The sequence below is a fragment of the Branchiostoma lanceolatum genome, chromosome 2, assembly GCF_035083965.1.
Source record: "Branchiostoma lanceolatum isolate klBraLanc5 chromosome 2, klBraLanc5.hap2, whole genome shotgun sequence".
In the NCBI taxonomy this organism is placed as follows: domain Eukaryota; kingdom Metazoa; phylum Chordata; class Leptocardii; order Amphioxiformes; family Branchiostomatidae; genus Branchiostoma; species Branchiostoma lanceolatum.
The window spans coordinates 37,290,610-37,311,507 of record NC_089723.1 but is presented as its reverse complement, the minus strand read 5'-3'; the positions used below and the strand labels follow the sequence as shown (position 1 = coordinate 37,311,507).

At 42.8% G+C, this 20,898-nt stretch overlaps 2 protein-coding genes across 2 annotated transcripts; both read right to left on the bottom strand.

Moving 5' to 3' along the window:
- Positions 1-276: 276 nt before the first annotated feature.
- On the bottom strand, positions 277-8,762 carry LOC136427047 (zinc finger protein 271-like). Its single transcript, XM_066415765.1, has 4 exons — positions 8,655-8,762; positions 5,704-7,462; positions 3,089-3,186; positions 277-1,488 (listed from the first exon to the last, which is right to left on the bottom strand). The coding sequence occupies exons 2-4, from the start codon at positions 7,450-7,452 to the stop codon at positions 1,029-1,031; spliced, it is 2,307 nt and encodes a 768-aa protein (XP_066271862.1). The 5' UTR covers positions 7,453-7,462; positions 8,655-8,762; the 3' UTR covers positions 277-1,028.
- An 890-nt stretch (positions 8,763-9,652) lies between these two features.
- Positions 9,653-14,345, bottom strand: LOC136427045 (polycystin-1-like protein 2). The gene is made up of 9 exons (XM_066415764.1): positions 13,800-14,345; positions 13,450-13,600; positions 12,668-12,885; positions 12,264-12,475; positions 11,335-11,816; positions 10,911-11,071; positions 10,539-10,793; positions 10,218-10,365; positions 9,653-9,925 (listed from the first exon to the last, which is right to left on the bottom strand). The coding sequence occupies exons 1-9, from the start codon at positions 14,343-14,345 to the stop codon at positions 9,765-9,767; spliced, it is 2,334 nt and encodes a 777-aa protein (XP_066271861.1). The 3' UTR covers positions 9,653-9,764.
- Positions 14,346-20,898: the final 6,553 nt, after the last annotated feature.

Here is a 20,898-nt window from a genome sequence, read left to right as displayed (position 1 = left end):
CTGAGGCGTTGTGAACTAAAATAAACTTATCTCTGATGAATACGTTCATTTCCTTGTTATGACAAAAAAACTTTATTGTAACTGAACTGTAACAAGCAATGAAACATATGCAAATGTAAAAAAAACAACCTAAATCAATATAACTTGCCTAACATCTCTACAGCTACCATAATAGTACTTAACTAGTAGGTAGATAAGATAGTAACAATTGACATAATTGAAAAAAAGTTATGAGGATCATAATGTTTTCAGCGATACTATACAGACTAGACAGTGTTATGACAAAAACGATTTATTTCATATTCTTAAAGCTGAACAAACAAGCATATATAAGAAGCCTACAGATACTCTACATTACTAAACATTGAAATTAGTTCGTAAGATTATACCTACTATATCTTTATCTTAAGGTACAATAACAAAATGCTATTGGTAGATCTAGTTCAAAAATACTACAATTTAACCTGCACTGAAAAGAATAGATAGCATAACAGATTGTAACAGAAGGCACCTACATGAACATAACCTTACGTCTGTCAAATCTCTACAGCTACCATAATATTTAATAGAACTCAACTAGAAGTAGGTATGTCTAACCTGTCCACATAGACCGTAACAATTAAGATTTATTGTAACCAAGCTATAAGTAACAATGAGGCTATTACATAAGGTCTAAACAAGGGAACCGAAATACCAATTCTTGCAAACATAGTATGATAATAGGACTAATAAAAGGCAAAAAAAATAAGAAAACAAACCAAAATAGACTTATCTTAACCTCAAAACTAATCTGAAGAGCTTCAACAGACTGTATTTGCAAACATAAGCCTTGTGTTACCTTAGGAAGTTGACACAATGTCACGTTGTACTTAGCGGTTTCAATGAAATGAGCTGGACCGAACAAATCATTTGAGTTTGTCACATGTGTATTTTCATGCGCTTCTTCAGATCATCAAGCCTACTAAACTGCCTGCTGCACTCCTCACATCTGTAGGGTTTCTCCCCTGTATGAGTCCGCATGTGTCTCTTCAGATCACCGAACTGTCTGAACTGCCTGCTGCATTCCTCACACCTGTAGGGTTTCTCCCGTGTGAGTGCATGTGAGTCTTCAGATGACTTAACCGACTGAACTGACTGCTGCACTCCTCACACCTGTAGGGTTTCTCCCCTGTGTGAGTATGCATGTGTGTCTCCAGATCACCCAGCTGACTGAATTGCCTGCTGCACTCCTCACACTTGTAGGGCTTCTCCCCTGTATGAGTCCGCAGGTGGCTCTTAAGATTACCAAGGTAACTGAACCGACTGTTGCACTCCTCACACCTATATGGCTTCTCCCCTGTGTGAGTCCGCATGTGTCTCTTCAGATCATAAAGCTTTTTGAACTGCTTGCTGCACTCTTCACACCATGGAAGAGTGTTGGCAATCCCTCCTACCCCACCATCTGTAACGCCATCGTGGCAGTTCTTTACTGCAGCCATGAAGTCACTTCTGTAGTAATAGCGAAAAAATAAAATTAATGACAATTTATCAATGGAAAGTCTGCATCACACTGACATGTTAAACCAGACACAATCTGCTTGGAGATATGAGAGACATATCTAGATCCAGAATTTGCCATAATGACGAATCTCAATGCAGCTTTTTCTTGATGTAGGCCAAGACAGACCTACTTGAAGATCTGTTTTCACCAGAAGATCCGACTGGTTTGGCGAAATAGCGACGGCTTCAGAGGATGGGATGTAAGTTCATCATCGAACTATTCCGCTGCTTTTTTTGGAGGATATGTAATAACAGCTATGTAATGAATCTGAGGTCAGTCCTAGTACAAAGACACACACAGAGACCGACACACACAGACACAGACACATGTTGCAACACACATACTACAAAGTGAAACTGACACACACACACAACACATAGCTACATACATACATACATGCAAACACACAGACACTCACTCACACCAAGGAGGTTATTGCGCACACACAAACACATTCTCTCACACACACTCATAACTACAAACACACAAAAACATTAATTCATTTCTTGTACGTTCAACCATCAATTGTCTCCTAGTCTTACAGCCATAAAATCAATTCATAATCTTCCAAGCTTTCCAGTTTTCGTCAAATGCTCTTAGTCTTATATTTTCAAATTTGTCACACATTGATCAGTCCCATAATCTTTTACTGATAAGTTACATTTGTCTGTAGCCTGTATGTGCGAAGTATATAGGCAAATCAACACTGTAATAGATTAGTGAACCGCCCCTAACAAAAACACCAGACCACGCTGTCATTGGAACCAGATATGAGGCTCCGATAAGGGGTTTCCAACATACGTAACTCAAGTCCGTTGTGTCTTTGAAGCCAAAGTGAACTTTTGCAAAGAAACAACTATTCCATATAGATTCGATGTTACTTCTAATTCAGTAAAATATAGTAAATTGAGCCATTTGAAGCTTTTCTCAAATTAAGAGAAATTCGGTAGCCTCTACAACACCCTTCTACATCTTATCTGGACCCGTTCACCGCCCTGACGCTGACTGGCTAGGTCACGTCCGTCTCATGGAGGATGGCCGAATCCCCAAAGACCTTCTCTACGGAGAACTGATCTCAGGAAAGAGACATACAGGGAGGCCACAGCTGCGTTTCAAAGATGTCTGCAAGAGGGACTTGAAGGCTCTAGATATTGATACGGAGCACTGGGAGGACCTTGCAAGTGACCGTTCCAGGTGGAGATGCACACTGTTCAGACAGCTCAAATCAGGAGAAGCCAGACTGATGCACAGCGCAGAAGAAAAGCGGATCCGCAGAAATTTTAGAGCTTTGCAACAGAACTGAGTCAGCTTACAGATGTGATTTTTGTGGCAGAGACTGCCATTCTCGTATAGGGCTGTTTAGCCATAGTCGATGCTGTAGGGCTGTTGTGAATTAGGATTTTACCATGGTCAATACTGACCGACGGAGGCCATATATATCACCGCCCTGAAAAACAACACATTAAAACCATCGCAAAATCGACTTGTAGTCTATCAGCTTCGATATCGTTACGCAACCTGACATGGATATTCCTCTGCACTTGTTACCTGAAAGGTCTCGACGATTGGAACAGTAGAAACCGACAAATCCGAGGACAAAGATAGATCAGACAGCGTGTACCGTCACACACCATGCCTGTCACGTTCTATGCTTTCCCAGGCACAGAACGTGACACAGCCCGACCGTCACAGACTGTGCCCGGAAGTGCTGTCAATCACTGTGACTGACGGGGCGTCCGTCCAACGATTCTGACAAGCTTTCACGAACGGAAATACGCAATGGCTGACCCGGAAGTGCACTTCTGGGATCAATTTCTTGTACCTGATTACCCACAAAAAGCTGAAGATGACCGCCTACCGGTGACCAGATCATGTCATGCCGTGTGCTCTTTACGGGTTTCACTCTCACATCACAGGATAAACTCACTGAACTCACTCTGTCATTGGTCAGACTCTTGGCAGCTTAGATTTAATGTTAAGAAATGCTGCATTATACACATTCACAAACCACGTAAGTCTCCTAATTATATGTACACAATGTTCACAGAACCACTTGAGGTCAACGATCGACACCCATACCTGGGGATCATAATATCACAGGACCTCAAGTGGTCCCACCACATCAACCACATCACTGCAAAGGCTAACAGTGCTCTGGGCTTTCTTAAAAAACGAAACTTAAGGGGGGCTTCCAAAGAGGTAAGGGCCAAGGCTTACACAGCTCTCGTGAGACCCAAGTTGGAATATGCTGCTCCAGCTTGGGATCCACTAAAAATGCAAAGCGCACAAACCAACTCACTTGAGAACAAACTGGAATCTGTACAGAGGAGAGCCGCCAGGTTCATATACGGCGACTACAGACAGACTACTAGCGTCACTGAACTGATAAGCAGGCTAGGGTGGCCCCTTTTACAAGAGCGCAGGAAGTTTGCACGCCTGGTCCTTTTCTACAAGTCTATCAATAACCTAGTTGCTATACCTTATCAAAACTACACCACCCAACACCTGAACCGAACACGAGGACATTCACATCGTTTCCAAACACTTTACTGCAGAACAGAAATGTTCAGGTCAAGCTATTTCCCAAGAACTATCCAGGAACGGAACCACCTACCAGCCAGTGTGGTATCAGCAGATTCAGTAAATCAGTTTAAGGTGGGGCTGGCCCAGCACATGGGCCGCCCCACCCCCCAGTAATTACATGCTTTAACTAAGGCGGCCCTCACTGCACCTTTTTTTCCACTATATTATATTTTTCATGTTCATTACTGTAGTTAGTTTAAATTCTGCACTTTTTTTGTTGTGGAGCACCACCACCACCGGCCGCCTTAGGCGTGCACCCTGGGCGCGATGCCCCAATCGGGCTTTGCCCAGTATTGTATATAGATATAGATAGATAAAGTTGCGTGTCACTTTTATATTATATTTAGAAAGGTAAATATAAGTTATGTATTTTGTAGCCAACTGCCAGTAATGATGTAGTGCATTATTTCGTTATGACTCAAACAACGATGACAAAGTACTTTTGTTTGGTTCTGCATAAGTGTTATCAAGTATTGACCTCTTCCCTCATGACATCAATGAAAAGCGGCCTGCGCGCCGATTTGAGCTTCTCATGAATAAACAATGGTTAAAACAAACAAACAAGCTATAAGAATTGCGATATCAGTGACCATTTGCAACCATGTGCACCATTGATGTTATTTTCCATCTCCATGGTGAACCAAGGTTATCTGCCCAACACGTATCGATATCTAAGCATTGAAAACAAGAGTATACCCGTCTCTAATAAATAAGCTGATTTCCAGTGTTTTCAGCTAAAAAATTTATTGTAACGAACTGTAACGGAATAAATGCCAAAAACAAATGTAACAGAAGGAAACTAAACGAACATAACATTGTGTCTATTATCTCTATAGCTATTATACATCGAAATCTATTGGCAGACCGAAACGATAAAAAATGAAGTGTTATATGTAAAATAACAGTGCTGTTATCATATAAGGAATATCGTGTTATCACAAAAACCAATTATGTTATATTTATAGAACAGAATAAAAAAGAGCATATAAGAAGCCTACAAATAATCTACATCACTTTGTGTATAAACATCAACATCAGTTTGCAAGCTTGTCCCTACTACTAGTATACATTCAGCTACAATAACAAAATGTTATTGGTACATTGTAGTTCTAAAATGCTACAATTAAACCTGAACTGTAACAGAACGAATGACATTACAAATGTTAACTGAACGGACCCAAATTAACGTAACATTGTGCCTATCATCTCTACCGTTAGGGAACCACATTAACGGGTCTAACCTAGAAGGTAACAACTAAAAAAAAACTGTCACAAAAGGAATACATAAGGGGACAAAGAGACACCAAGTCTTGTCAACATGTGACTTATAACTAATAAAACAAAAACATATAAATAAGAAAAAAACAAATGATGTTTGTATTACCGTATACTAAAAACTAATCTATCTTTTCTTTTTTTGATTTGCCTTTTCAATATCTTATATCAGTCCGACTCAACTCAACTCAACTCAACTGAACTCAACTCAACTCTAGCCCTAAGATATATTTCTGGTTCTTCGTTGCAAATGACTGCTTCAACAGGCCTTTTCATATCTCTCTTCACCACCCATTTGACTAAACTGCCTGCTGCACTCCTCCAACCTGTGAGGGTTCTACCCTGTGAGTTTGCATAGGTTTCTTAAGACTACCAGGTTGACTGAACTGCTTGCAACAGTCTTCACACCTATATGGCTTTTCCCCTGTGTGAGTCCGGATGTGAGTCTTTAGATGACCCAAGTCACCAAACTGTCTGCTACAGGCATCACACTTGAAGGGTTTCTCCCCTGTGTGAGTCCGCATATGTCTCTTCAGATCACCCTGCTGACTGAACTGCCAGCTGCACTCCTCACACTTGTAGGGTCTCTCACCTGTGTGAGTTCGCATGTGAGTCTTCAGATTACCAAGGCGACAAAACTTCCTGCTGCACTCACCACAACTGTAGGGTTTCTCTCCTGTGTGAGTCCGCATGTGAGTCTTCAGTTCACCTGATCTACTGAACTGTCTGCTGCACTCCTCACACTTGTAGGGTTTCTCCCCTGTGTGAATGCGCATGTGTGTCTTCAGGCTACCTGATGTACTGAACTGCCCGCTGCACTCCCTACACTTGTACGGTTTCTCCCCTGTGTGACTCCGCATGTGAGTCTTCAGACTACCCTTCTGACAGAAGTGCCTACTACACTCCTCACACCTGTAGGGTTTTTCCCCAGTGTGTGTCCGCATGTGTTTCGTCAGATCGCCCAGCTCACTGAACTGCTTGCTGCACTCCTCACATTTGTAGGGTTTTTCCCCTGTGTGAGTCTGCATGTGTCTCTTCAGAGTACGCAGTTCACGAAACTGCAAGCTGCACTCCTCACACTTGTAGGGCTTCTCCCCTGTGTGAGTCCGCATGTGCTTCTTCAGATTACCTTGTATACTAAACTGTCTGCTGCACCCCGCACATCTGTAGGGTTTCTCCCCAGTGTGCGTCCGCATGTGTTTCTTCAGGGTACCCAGATCACGGAAATACTTGCTGCACTCCTCACACATGTAGGGTTTCTCACCGGTGTGAGTTCGCCCGTGTCTCTTCAGATCACCTGATGTACTGAACTGCCTGCTGCACTCTTCACAGTTGTAGGGTTTCTCCCTTGTGTGTGTCTGCATGTGAGTCTTCAGACTACCCAGCACACTGAACTGCCTGCTGCACTCCTCACATGTATAGGGTTTTTCCCCGGTGTGAGTCCGCAAATGTTTTGTCAAATTACACCGCACACTGAACTGCCTGCTGCACTGCTCACACCTGTAAGGTTTCTCACCTGTGTGAGTCTTCATGTGAGTTTTAAGATGAGCTAGCTCACTGAACTGCCTGCTGCACTCCTCACACTTAAATGGATTCTCCCCTGTGTGAGTCCGCTTGTGTTTCTTTAGGTTACCCAGCACACTGAACTGCCTACTACATTCCTCACACTGGTAGGGTTTCTCCCCTGTGTGAGTCCGTATGTGAGTCTTAAGACCACTAAAGGCACTGAACTGCTTGCTGCACTCCTCACACTTGTAGGGTTTCTCCCCTGTGTGAGTTCGCATGTGTCTCTTCAGATCGCCCAGCTGACTGAACTGCCTACTACACTCCTCACACCTGTAGGGCTTCTCCCCTGTGTGAATCCGCATGTGAGTCTTCAGATCACCTGCTCTACTGAACTGCTTGCTGCACTTCTGACACCTGTAGGGTTTCTCCCCAGTGTGAGTCAGCATGTGTCTCTTCAGGTTACTACGTGCACTAAACTGCCTGCTGCACTTCTCACACTGATGAAGTGTGTTGGCAAACCCCCCTCTATAATTCTTTGTGGTCGCCATGAAGTTGCTTCTGTATAGTGAAGATAAAATTGAATCAGTGAAAATTTGTGGATGAGAAGATTGCTGCATAGGAGAAAGTTAAAACGCATCTGCTTGGAGTCATCCTGGCTAGTGAAACATGTGACTGAAAGAAAAAAACTTTCAGACTTTCTGGAACCCAAATCCAATTATCTATCGTGATTGGTATTTCTACCCGAAAAAAGGGCATTTTTTGTTATAATTTGTATTAGCAACAATATATAAAATAGGAACACACACACACACACACATGCAAACACACACACATGCAAACACACATATGCCCCCCCCCCCACCCACACACACACATGCACAAATACATAGATTATCATGTTCATGCTGAACCAAAAGATAAAATAAAGAACATGCATAGATACACACAGTGCAACACAAGCACATATAAAAACACACACACACATACACACGCATGGAAACGAACACACACGTACAAGCACATTCATTCATTCATTCATCCATTCAATCATTTCAAGCAGGTACTAGAAATACACATCCGGTGTTAATCTTGAAGCCATAAAATCATAATTTTCCGACGTTCCCATCTACTCCAAATGTTCCTAACTGTAACATATTACTAGTATCCCCCATTCCTGTTTGGTCCACCCCATGTTGTATATTTACTGATAAACTATACTAGCCAGTGTGCTGTATTTGTCTAAGTACACTGCACAAGTTGTTCGTCCGCCCCACATAATATTTCCTGGGAAGTTATACTAGTCAGTGCCCTGTATGTACCAGGCAAACCAGGCAAATCAGTACTGTAGCAATTAGTGAACCGCCCCCAACAAAACACCAGACCATGCTGTCGACAGGCATTGATTGAAACCAGATGTGAGGGTCCCATTGGGGGTTTCCAGCATACGTAACTCAAGCCCGTTGTGTCTTTGAAGCCAAAAATCACATGTACACTTTGCACAAATAGAACAAATCCATTCTTACAACACAGTAAATCACCGCAAACCACAGCAAATTGAGCCATTTGAAGCTTTTTTGTTAAAGAAAAAGAGATCCGGTAGCCTCTACAACACCCTTCTAAGTCTTATCTGGACCCGTTCACCGCCCTGAAAAACACAACGAACTAAAACCATCGCAAAATTGCGACTTGTAGTCTACCAGCCTCGACATCGTTACACAACCTGACATAGATATTCGTCATCTCTTCTTACCTGAAAGATCTCGACGATTGGAACAGTAGAAACCGGCGTATCCGAGGACAAAGATAGATCAGAGAGCGTCCGTCCACGCGATTCTGACAACCTTTCACGAACGGAAGTGCGCTGTGGATGACCCGGAAGTACAGCATTTGGGTCAGTTTCTTGTACCTGATTACCCAAAAGAAGCTGAAGATGACCGTCTAGAAAGTGTTAAAATATTTTTTTCTTCTTTTACATCAATATCGGTTTGTACTACTACTACTATGTCTACAGCTACAATAACAAAATGCTGAAGTGCTGTAACAGAATAAATGACATAAAAGATGTAACGGAAGAGACCTAAATGAACATAAGGTATTATAACATTGTGCTTATCATCTCTACAGCTACCACAAATGGAATTCAATAAGCAAGTTGATTGTAACAATTAAAGATAATCAAAACAAACTTATTGTGAACCATATATGAGATAGACACAGTGTTGTGGCAGAAAACCTCATTTTATATTCTTAGAGCTGAATACCCAAGCAAATATTATAAGAGACCTACAAATACCTCTACCTGACTAATCACGTACAACATGATCAGAAAAGATTTTTGGTAAAAGATGACAATTGACTCATCTGAAAACTTAAGAGTAACAATGACTTAAATACATGCATAACACCAACAATTTGGATCCAAGACAAAATCTTTCAAAACTACATGAGAACAGCGAGCAGCCTTGTTGTGCCGTGTGAAACACAAATCTCTCTGGTATCATAAACTTTATATTCTTAATGATAGAAGATTTACACGAATTTCAAACGAAATATTCTTATAAAGGTAATCGTCGTAGACACATGTATTGCAAAGCTACATTTTTTTTAATTATTACATCTGCTATTCATTCAGCACATCATAACACACACACTCACTCACTGACAAACACAAACCTGTTTAAGTGTCATAGTTAAAATGTCATAGTCAAAATGTCATGGTTAAAATGTCATAGTCAAAATGTCATCAGTTTGGTGGAACCTTGCTTGCTAAAATCATTTACTGTTTGTCGTACGATATTTACGTTATGTTGAGGTCACGTCCATTTCTGGTACGTCTAACCAAATTGTTCAAAGTCCGGGTTTACACGAGATCTTGCGAAGTGCCTGGTTGAACGTGAGTCAGTTGACGCCTCTTGCACTCAAACTTGTACATCAGGTCAGTCACCCTGTCCACTTCCTGCAGTACCGTTTCCGTCCGCTGGAGGGTCGCGTCCATAAAGTGGTCAGGAAGTTGTGCTTCATCTTCAGAAGAGACAAAATGTGATAATTTTTTTTTAGTTTATCCTTCCCGTAATGTATTGTAGAACACAATGTTTTGGCAAAGGGCTATGGTAAAGATTCTCTATCAATTGTAGGAATATGTGATAGCTATAAACCTACTAATATTACACAACCGACTACCGGCTATCTATACATGTACATGCAGTTACACGTTCTTATTGGAAGAAAAACGTGGTGACCAAAAAATGAACTGCCAGAAGCTAACAAAGTCTGCCAACAAAGACTGTCAGAAAATGGTATTTGCAGATATTACCGTCAAATTCTTGGGACTTATGACGCATGCCCAGAAGACTCCTGAAGGAGTTCCAGAAGTAATCTCCCATCGCCGTGTCCACGCCGATGTCGTCAGACGTCTGGCAGTAGCTCATCCAGTTACACAGCATCCCGACTCCCAGATTCATCTGTGGGAAACATAAACAGACGATTTAGGCTACATAATGCTGTTTAAGAAAGGTTCTAAAGCTCTCTAAAGCTGAAGCTGAAACACTAATTGCATTCAATTTTTTTATGATTCGTGATTATATGTATATATATAGCTAAAGGGCAGAATATGATAAACAGATTTTTGTCTGACCAGGTAAAAGACGAAGAACATGACGAATGTAGAATAATACAGAGGTCCCATGACACGATCCACTGCCTTCATGTCGTCCGCAAAGACACCGACGAACGGCCTCCCCAAGCTCATCTCAAACAGCACGTACGACGTTTTCTTAAAGCCGGAGAAGCTCTCCATGTTTTTGCCGAATATCAGGATCCCGCTGAAGCCGTAGGCCACTATAACAACCAGCATGTTCACCGCAAACCCAAAGGCCTCTCCGTATATCAGCTAGTGTAAACGGAAAATGAACAACTAATTACCTTTGCTTTACAAACAATTGAATCAACAGAATGGACTAAAACGTTAACACCTCAGGTAGAAATGTGGAAGATGGGTTCTACGTACACGAGGCAGAGCGTAGACGGTAGCGACACCCCTGGAGAAGTTGAGAACCCGGAGGATGCTGCAGGTGCTGATGAAGATGGAGAAGGACAGGACCTCCTTGAAGGTTGCGTCCCATTGGCTGGCGGTACTGATGTCCACAAAGTCATTAATGCCGAACAGTCCTGTAACAAATTAAAGATCTCTAAACTCTATCCATGAACAACACGCAGAACGGCAACATATGGCACTTTTCACATGTAAAATAGGTTTCGTAGCTTGAATTAACGGATATGCTTGCGACCAAATGTCAGAAACCAGTTAGGAAAGTCATCAAGTACACTTTTTACATATGGCATCATATGGCAACATCGGTTTCGTTGTTTGCATTTCACCGGACAGACTTTCTCCCAGATGTCAGAAACCTGTTAGGATAGTTTTTAAGTACCCTTTGCTTCTTGTAAGTCACCCAAAGCAGCAGCTGCCTGGAAATACCGAAATCCGAATGTTACAATGACGGCTGCCGACAAACCAAAGTTGCACAGGATCAAGATGTTCCAGAAACTCCTGAAGTACAGACGGCCGCTGTTCCGTATGTTCCAAATCTCATTCAGGACGCTGTAGATGAAGAAAAGAACAAACAAGATGTGGAAAAGCATCTGGACGAAGTCGTCTGTTGTCTGGTACTGGAACAGGCGGAAGGTCTGGATACTGGGCTGTAGATAAGCAGCGCCCCCTGGGATGTACTGCAGCCTGAGCACCACGGTGCTGAACAGCTTCACGTCGGGGTGGTAGAAGTTGATCCGGAGGATGAGAGTGTCCGAAACCATCAGGATCCAGTTGGTTTGTTTAAGGAATTCTATCACTGCAGCAGCCTGACCAGCATCTCGTGGCAGGTCCACTGTGGTGTAGCACGCCGAAGTCCCGTTTCTGAAACATAATTACAATACTTTACTCGGCAAGCTGAAAGGTATTTTGATAAATCAAAGTTGTACATGTATCACAATGACAATGACAAAATCTAGAAGTTATAAAACTAATATTAAAAGATCGATGACGGAAGTTGCGCTGATCTTCTGCCAAGAATTCATCAGCATCAAATACTGAAAACATATGATTGATATACCTAAATCCGTCGACGATACTGGTAGTTCCATTGTGCGAACAGTTTTGTCCACTCTTTCGGCCAAGAGCTTCGTTTTGTAGATTCATAAACAGTCCAGGATAGAGCCTTTGGGTACTGTGTTCGAGGTGTATGTCTATTGGGTCCCCTGAAATTGAACGGATTTCCCCATGAATACTTAAAGTGTAGTACAAATACTTATTGACCAATTTAACAAATCAAATGAGACACAAAACAAAAGCTTTATGATTCGCACTGGTTGTTGTTGTTGTTGTTTATTGAGATCTCCACCTGGATACTTGGTGGTTCTCTCCAGGCGAACAGGACCGATTCGGAATGCGTTTGTTCCGACCGGAAACTGTTTGTCCAGCCACCTCAGCTTCTGCCCGCTGTATCCGCGCTCCGGGTGAAGGGACGGCATCAATTCAGACGACAGCCACTCCAAAGCATCGTCTGCTGTGGTGACCTACAAGCGGGAAAGTTATTCCAGTATGTTATAAAGGGCACAGACTGCAGAGGAGACAGTGCGAAATAACGGCATAAAGCGGTAACTTTTCTGTAAGTTTGTAGAGCTTGCTTATAGACGGATAGTTGTTCCAATGGTCAATGAAAGAGATCATTAGTTTTGCTTGAGAAAGACAGTTTTTTCCAACCGTACCTCCTCATACCCGGATAGCAGGCTGTTCTCCAGCGAGGTCCTGACGTAGTAGGCGTGTCTGTCGAAGCCCAGAACCCCGATGTAGAAGGCATTACCGGTGAAGATCAGCAGAAACACCAGGACCACCAGGATGTTTCTTCCTTTAGTCATCCTCTCGGTCCAGTTCGGGTCATGGTCGGTCTTCTTCGGGGCTGGTGGTAAAACCCTCCGAGCAGGAACTTGTTTATACATACAGAACACCAAAGCTTAATCAGAAATTCAGAACACCAATGACGTTATCATTTTAAAATCTCACAAAGAAATGTCTACCTTACAGTAAAGGTAGCTATGTCTTTTCATAGTGTATTTGAGGCGTGGCTCTCCTTAAACGCGGGACCCCCATTTAACGTCCTGTACGAGGGACGTCCCTAACCGAAGATTGGTACCACCTGAGTGAAGTGGGAAAAGTCGTGTCAAGTGCCTTTCCCAAGGGCACAACGTTAGCGAGACAAATCAGGGACCCCGGATTTAAACCCCGGACCGCTGGGTTCTGGGCGTCGCGGTGCACCCTGCCACTGCGCCACCGCGACGTCATATATATGGCCTCCGTCGGTCAGTATTGACCATGGTAAAATCCTAATTCACAACAGCCCTACAGCATCGACTATGGTTAACAGCCCTGCGCCACCACGACGTCATACAGGAAGACAATGTGGACTGATTTTACAGAGGCGTCCACTGACTGGCCACTGCGATCGTAGCAATCTGCCGAGGTCTTACATGTAAAACTTGTGGCGACTAACCATCATGATCCCTGCCCTTCCTCTGAATACCACCGACTGGAGAACGGTCTTTGTCCGATAAGTTTGTCCCCAAAACTGTTCGAACACAAGCTGTCACAGACCACATGATAGGTCCGATGATGACTGCCTTGGTGTAGGCAATCATAAAAATCTGCAAAAAGTTGGGTATGTTGTCACAAGCGTTTTGTACGTCACTTAACCACAAAAATTATCAAAGCCCCCTTTTGATTTGTCCAACTCATTTTTAGAATTATATTTCATTTTACATACATTTCGTTCCACCGGCGCTGAAAAGTCTAAAATAAAAATGTGAGGGAAAAAAACGATTCAAGTGCATGACTGATGCTAACCTGAACAGGCTCCAGTAGAAATGTAGAGAACAGGAATGTCAGGATGAAGTCTTTCAGCCAGGCCTGGCTTCTCTCAGCTCCAAACTGCAGACTGTACATGATCACGAAGAAGCTGCTGCTGACAGACGTCAGGATGGCGAGGACCCACGCCACCGTCTTGTACGGAAATCGGCAGGTGGATGGAGATGTCGGCGATTTCATCAGTCCCGGATGGACAAGATGTTCCAACGGCGACTGCTTGCGAAACATCGGTACAAGGATGCCGTAAACTGGCAGGAACACCGTGAACGATGTTGCTGCAGAACCGATCAGTTCCGAAAGACGGAGAGTGATGCCGCCAGCGTCGAACAAAATGACATCGTGTGCACCCAGTTTGACCCCGTACCACATGGCGCTGCTCACCATCCACAGGGTGGTCTGGGTCAGGCAGCAGACCAGGCGCTGCACCCGGCTGAAGTGTCTCACGCCGGAGTTACACACGGCTGACAGGAGCAGATGGTCGTCGTACAGAAGGTACGAAAACGTCGGCAGGGCGTACTCTGACATCCTAAGGTAAATATAACGACATATCTCAAAGAAAACCAATGTCTCCAGACAGAGAGAATTGCTTCTTTTATATATTTCATTAGGTTCTGTGTGATTTTGACCTGTTACGAGTCTGTATCACAACGTTTTTTTATAACAAGTATGATGCTGTGGTACTCGTCTTAGTGCATGCAGAGTAAATCAGTATTACTCATTGTCAATTTTATCCTTAGTGCTTCATCACACACATTGACTGCTGCTTTCAAACCATAGAAGTACAGATCATGACACATTTAAGGTAAAGGACAATGCATCACAGATGATTTATTTATTTACTTATTTATTCACCACTCAGTAGATGAACAGGTACAAACTTGCGGGTCCAATCTGCAACGTTTCACCATCACATGGATAGAATGCTACTTTCCAAGCCAACGAATCACAAGTTCTTATGATTAATTCAAGACTCCTTCAATGAAATGACAGTTAAAATTCTGAGGTACTTACCGCAATTCTCCACCAGGAACTGCCTTCAAGGTTCTTATTGTCCGACCGTCTCCTTTGCTAGAGGAAAGCCAGGTGTAACATGGGAAAAAGCATCTGTGGACAAAGAAACAGGTATTAACTTTTCTCATGATCTTAAATTTCTCAGGAGCAGAGACAGCTCGAGCTCAGTCCAAATGTACGTTCAACTACAATTTACAAAAGAAATGATGTAGAAAATCATCGATTACAGATTGACAGTGTTTCCTTCGATTTCTTAAAAAAAAATTAATACTACATAAAAATGCCAGAAGAATTCCTACAACATTTGATCTGGTGGAGTACACTTTGGAATGCAGGCACCGCCTCGAACCAGGGATTGAAAAGGTTAGACATCATACGGCCGAAAATTGCTCCTGTACCCACCCTTGTGCTGTCTGTATGTCCCAGACCTTAATGCTGTCTATGAAGAGTGACTCCATGGCGCCCTTCCCGGAGCTGTCGTGCCAGACCTGCACAGACTGGGGCTTGCCGATGGAGGCCGGTGTCGTCATGATGTGGTACGTGTCACCACCTCTGGCTAGGACCTAAAGACATACAAACAGGGGGATTTGGGGGTTGGAAATTGGAACTATGGTTATCGTTTTTCAATTGTATTTCGTATATCCGTGGCAATATCTACATTGCTTTATGATGCCTTGTTACAAAACCAAACTATGCAATTGGTCCGTAAAAGTCATTTAATCACTACATCTTTCATTCACACGTATAAAAACGCAGGCATCGAATCTCCATGAAAATGCCGGTATTCAGTTACAACTGCAGATCAAAGGAAACTAAGACCTTTGTCATTTAATTAGCATAACTTTTACGCGTTCGGAGACAACACTTCTCACCAAGCCTTCCGGGTTTAGAGTGACCATGGCTGTCCTGCCCTCTGACCCTGTGATCATCAGCCCGACTACAGACGCCGTGCCGGCATCAGGCTGTGTTCCCGTACGGACAGACACGACGTACACGTAGTCCGCACCGGGAACCTCAGATGGGATTGTGGAGACTTTGGGAACAACCGGCATGCTGAGGTTTGCTTGGGCGAGCTTTGCTACTTGTCCAAGAGCAAAGCCGTCGGCCACTGCAGTACTTATAGCGATGTGGCTCTGAAAAAAGCACGATGACTAAATATTGGATTTCTATAAACACAGACCGTTTATGCCTCTATGGCACCGCATAATAATATCATTGGTCGCTGCGGTTGAAAGGACGAGCGTTCAACGTACTAATCATCATAAATATTATGTCTAATATTGATATTAGACTTAGAATATCATGAAGAATTAGAAAAAGACATATTAGTATTGGTCTTAACGTACCCTGATGTTTGACTGTAATATCAATAGTTGGGACATCAGAAATATCATCCACAGCGCTAAGATCGTTCCAAACACGGTCGAATTTGTGGACAACTTGTCAATGGTGGTACCGAACTTGTCGAAGTGCACGAAATTAGGGAGGGCCACAAAAGAAGCTGCCAGAATCACCCTGGAGCTTTTCCCATCGCTTTGTCGTGTCATGTCACACGTGCACCGAGTGGTCGTCTCGTTCGTTTCAATCCCAACCTGCGGTACAAATTGTGCAGAAAGCAACATGTAAAACAACATAAAAAGGTATCAATTGATTGTAGCCGCATGATGTTTCGTATCTGTAGATGCAGAATCTGGTGAATGGTTATACAATGAAAGCAACAGATGAAACGAGTGCTATCAGTTTTCTGAACGGCAATAAGAAAAGGCCTATGAATTATTACATAAGTCAACAACAATTGGCTGTGTTAACAAGTGCAACTAATCAGTAACTTTCTATCAGCTGAGTAAGTCAGAAGAACCTGGCAGCGGCGGTTATCCCACGCCTGGTTCTCGTTTCCCCGCATCAGACAGGAGACTGCGGCAGTCTGCAGTGTGAATCCTGCCGGGCTGCCATCGCGACCTGGAGGGGGCGGGGTCTGAGGGACCGCTGACGTCAGGAGTCGTCTCAAACCACCATGGGGGAGGTCTCCGCCTAGTACACAACCAAACATGGGGAGGCATCAGTCTTCATTCCTGAGGGAGTAATGCCTTAATTCACAGTAACATTGATATTTCGATGCTAAATAATAAGTCGAGTAATGCCTTTATTCACAGTAACATTGATATTTCAATGCTAAATAATAAGTCGAGTAATGCCTTTATTCACAGTAACATTGATATTTCGATGCTAAATAATAAGTCGATGCTTAAGAATTGAACTTTCTTATAATAGCCCAAAATGTAAATTGTGTTGCTCATTTTTGACATCTGAAAATATAGATAGGCAATGTCGAGCCGCTTCAAGAAATAGTAGTGATCAGATAATGTCTACCTTTTCTCTTCACGCCAACTATGAGCCATCCCCTTTCCATTAGGATCTCCGGAATAAATGATATATTGAAATTGGTGTAAACGAGGCCAAATGGCATGTCGAAACCGTCATAATCAGTGACTTCAGGAGGTTTGACAGTTGTTGTGTAGTCGTATTCTTCCTCAGTTGGGAAGCTGCGAAACCGGAAGTACACCTGCAGCTCTGTGTCGACGTCATCGACTGAGAATCTGAGTAGAGGCACCTGGCCTCCATCGGCAATGTACATGGCGTGATACTTCATGTTGGTGTCATGACTAGGAACCTTGGTCCGAGGGAACGATCTCCCTGCATCATCGAGGTTCTGCCTGTATGATGCTGGCAGGGTATCATGATAATGTTCTTCTGTGTCACTCGTGGTCCCAAACTGCACTCTATGTTTGACGATGACGGTGATGTTTGGCTGCAGGTTTGATGCGTCAGCATTGATGGATTGATCATCCCCATCTTTGGTGATTGTCACCATGACTACTGACGAAGTTGATTCAACTTTTCTTACACTCCACACAAATGGATCCTCGACAAATGCCACAACCTGCGGAAGCCAAATGGGTCCTTTTATATTTTGGCCGTAGCTATTAATGCGCACTGGACACATGTACCTGTTATCAGCTGGAAAGTTGACAAAATTGCTATATTGTCGTATCAGTGGGGCTAACTTTTGGGAGATGGTCGAGACAGTTTTAGGCATGACTCTTTTCTTACCTTCATTTTGGAATCTTCAGGAAGGTTGTCCTCCTTTGTGAACACGATGGAGCCGACATCCTGACTGATAGGAACGATGCCGACGTCAGGGATGCTCTTCTTCACGACCGTTTGCACGCCTTCAGTCCGGATGTGTGTCACTTCTTCTTCCGGTGGTGTCTCTTCCAGCAGTTTGTCTGCTGCCGCATCCAGCAGCTCCAGCAGATCTCTCGTTTCCCTTATCACCTGTATTTTTGGAGAAATTCTCTCTTTTTTAGGATAGATCATCAGGTCGTCTTAAACCTCTCTATGTTTTATTCGTTAATGGCGTGCTAATCTATAAGATATTGCCATCTAGACAGTCTTTCCTAGTGATAATGAAGACTTGATTCCTTACAAATAGAAATTTATACTAGTGCGCAGTCTTCCTAAGGATTGCCACCGGGAGAGCTCTCGCTACTGACAACGAAGATGCGGTTCCTGGCATGTAGAATTAGAGTCTATACTAGTAGATAGGAGAGGCAGACGCCTACCCGAGATTTTAGACTTTCTTGATCCTTTTTCTCCTGTATCAGCTGCTCTACCGGTGACCTGTCTGTAGACTGCACGTCTATCAGCCTCTTCAACCCATCTTTGATGCCAGAGGAAAGGTCAATGGTCGTCTCCATAGCAACCGCCTCCCTGCTCTTGCTCTGAGCTCGCAGTACCGACGATGACGATTCAGTTACTTCTGTATATTTGGTTTGGAACACGCAGTAAACGTGAATGATGGGAACACAATTATATTCCAATAATGATACCTTTGATCTTTAAGATTGAGAAGTGATTTATCTTTGTCGTTTAAGTTTCTTTGTTTGCTTATCATTTGATACCTTACCCGTAGATGCAGACTGTATATAGCTGCGATCCGCATCACAATGCTAGAAATTTGCTCCAGATCTAACTCCGAAGTCCCAAAATATGTTGGCATCTTCTCGAACAAAGGATTATGTAAGAACACTATTAACCTTTCAGAAGTTCTTTGCGATCACCCAGAGAGCCGCTGAAGTCGTTCACCTTTTCACGAAGAGTCTTGATAAGAACTGGTATCTCCGCCTGCAGTTTAAGAAAATATTGCACCACTGTTTACATATTTAGAAAAATGTTATTTGGTTTGAAAACTAGCGAATCTGATCAAGCCAAAAGAATGTAACAATTCGGACATGATGAACTCAGAATCTGCAATAAACTATAACTATAACAATATATCTGCAACGTTATCTGTATATCTGTATATACCTGTTTTTTTTTTCCATGATTGTATTTTTTGATGTTTGAGCCCAGGGTCATCTGAAAAGCAGATCCGTGGATCTGAGATGGACCCTGGTAAAATAAAAAGATTGAAATTGAAAATTGAAATTGAAATATTACCTCTATTAGAAAAGGTGCCTGGGTTGACGAGTCTCGAGTGGTGATGACAACAGGAGGAGGAGGTGTAGACTCAGCTGTACTGGGCGGCAGGGTGGGGAGGGTGGTCATGGGCGACACGCTGGAAGCTTCATCATCCAAATAATCAGATGATTCTAAATCAATATCTGTGATAGAAAGTTTTTGAAAGGCTGATGTAAGAAAATTTGTCAAGAGGAGACTTTTTACTTTGCCTTGGGAGGAAGTTGTTATCCACAGTGTCAAATAAACAAAACATGTTTCTTTTCAACATCGCACATATTTTTGGACTCATTAAACGTGGTGGCGTTTTCCTTACCTTCGAAGTTGTAAGGCGTTGTCGTTTTGACGGTTGTTGTTGAGCTTGTAGGCATCAGATCTGTAGTGGACATGGTGGAAGTGTCCATCAGACGAGCTGTGCTGGTCTGCTGTTGGGTCGGGAACCAGCTGCTTGATGGAGCAGGAGATGTAGTAGGCGTTGTAGTTCGTTGTGCTGTTGTTGTAGTTGGTTTTGTTGTTGTTGTTGTTGTCGATGTTGATGCTGGTAATGTTGTACGTGTGAGAAGGACGAGGAAGTTATACTTAGATGAATCAATTCAATTTGCAGAAAAAAGTGCTGTTCCCTGTTCACGATATTCTTAATTACACTTGTCTATGGTTCTATTTCTATGTTAGCCAAACGACATAACCGCCCTTACAAATCAGTCACAGGGCTGGATTTATTCTATGGAAATACTTTTTACTTTTAATAGCCGCCCATCTAACTCTGAGTTTTGTTAAAGCTACTCGATGAACTATCACAATACAGTGATTCGTTGGGAAAAGAAATATAAGTATCGAAATATTCATCTTTGAATGCTTCCGCTCTTCAGCGGATGTGGATGGAAAAGAATAAATCAAAAATTTACACTTAGAATCCGAAAATAATTTCATCAGGTTGGTAGAATATAGGATATAGGAGGTTCTTTGTACACAACCAGGTATTGTTCTCACCTGCTAACAATACCTGCAGGTGAGAACAATACCTGGCTGTGTACAAAGAACCTCCTATATCTTACACTAGAATGTTTAGGAATGTTTAAGAACATCTCCCCCGTGTTAAAACCTACTGGTGTTGCAGCCCACAATTTCCACCCTCATGCCGATGTGACTATTCCAGCTCTGAGGCAGAAAACGCACATAACGGGCATCAACTGGGTTGTTCAGTAGGTTCGTGACAGTGTTGTATTTGTCGACGTTGCCTGGAAAGACCTGAAATGTAAACGGATAAATTAGATAAGAGTAAATTTTCTACTCTTCTCTATGGTAAAGTGTAGTTTAATCTGTTGTAGATCATTATCATTGATGACCTATATGTCTTTGTACATTCCGTTCGTGACCATCAGTATCAAAAGCGAAAGATCGAAACAATGTATCAAACCCGCTCTGCTACATAAATAAAAAGGAAAAAAAATGTTGCTTAAGGTCATGTCGTTCATATTTGCATTTTTAAGATACCATTTCTGAGTCATCGCCCCCGGCATATGTCGTCCAAGTAATCCGATCTGTACTG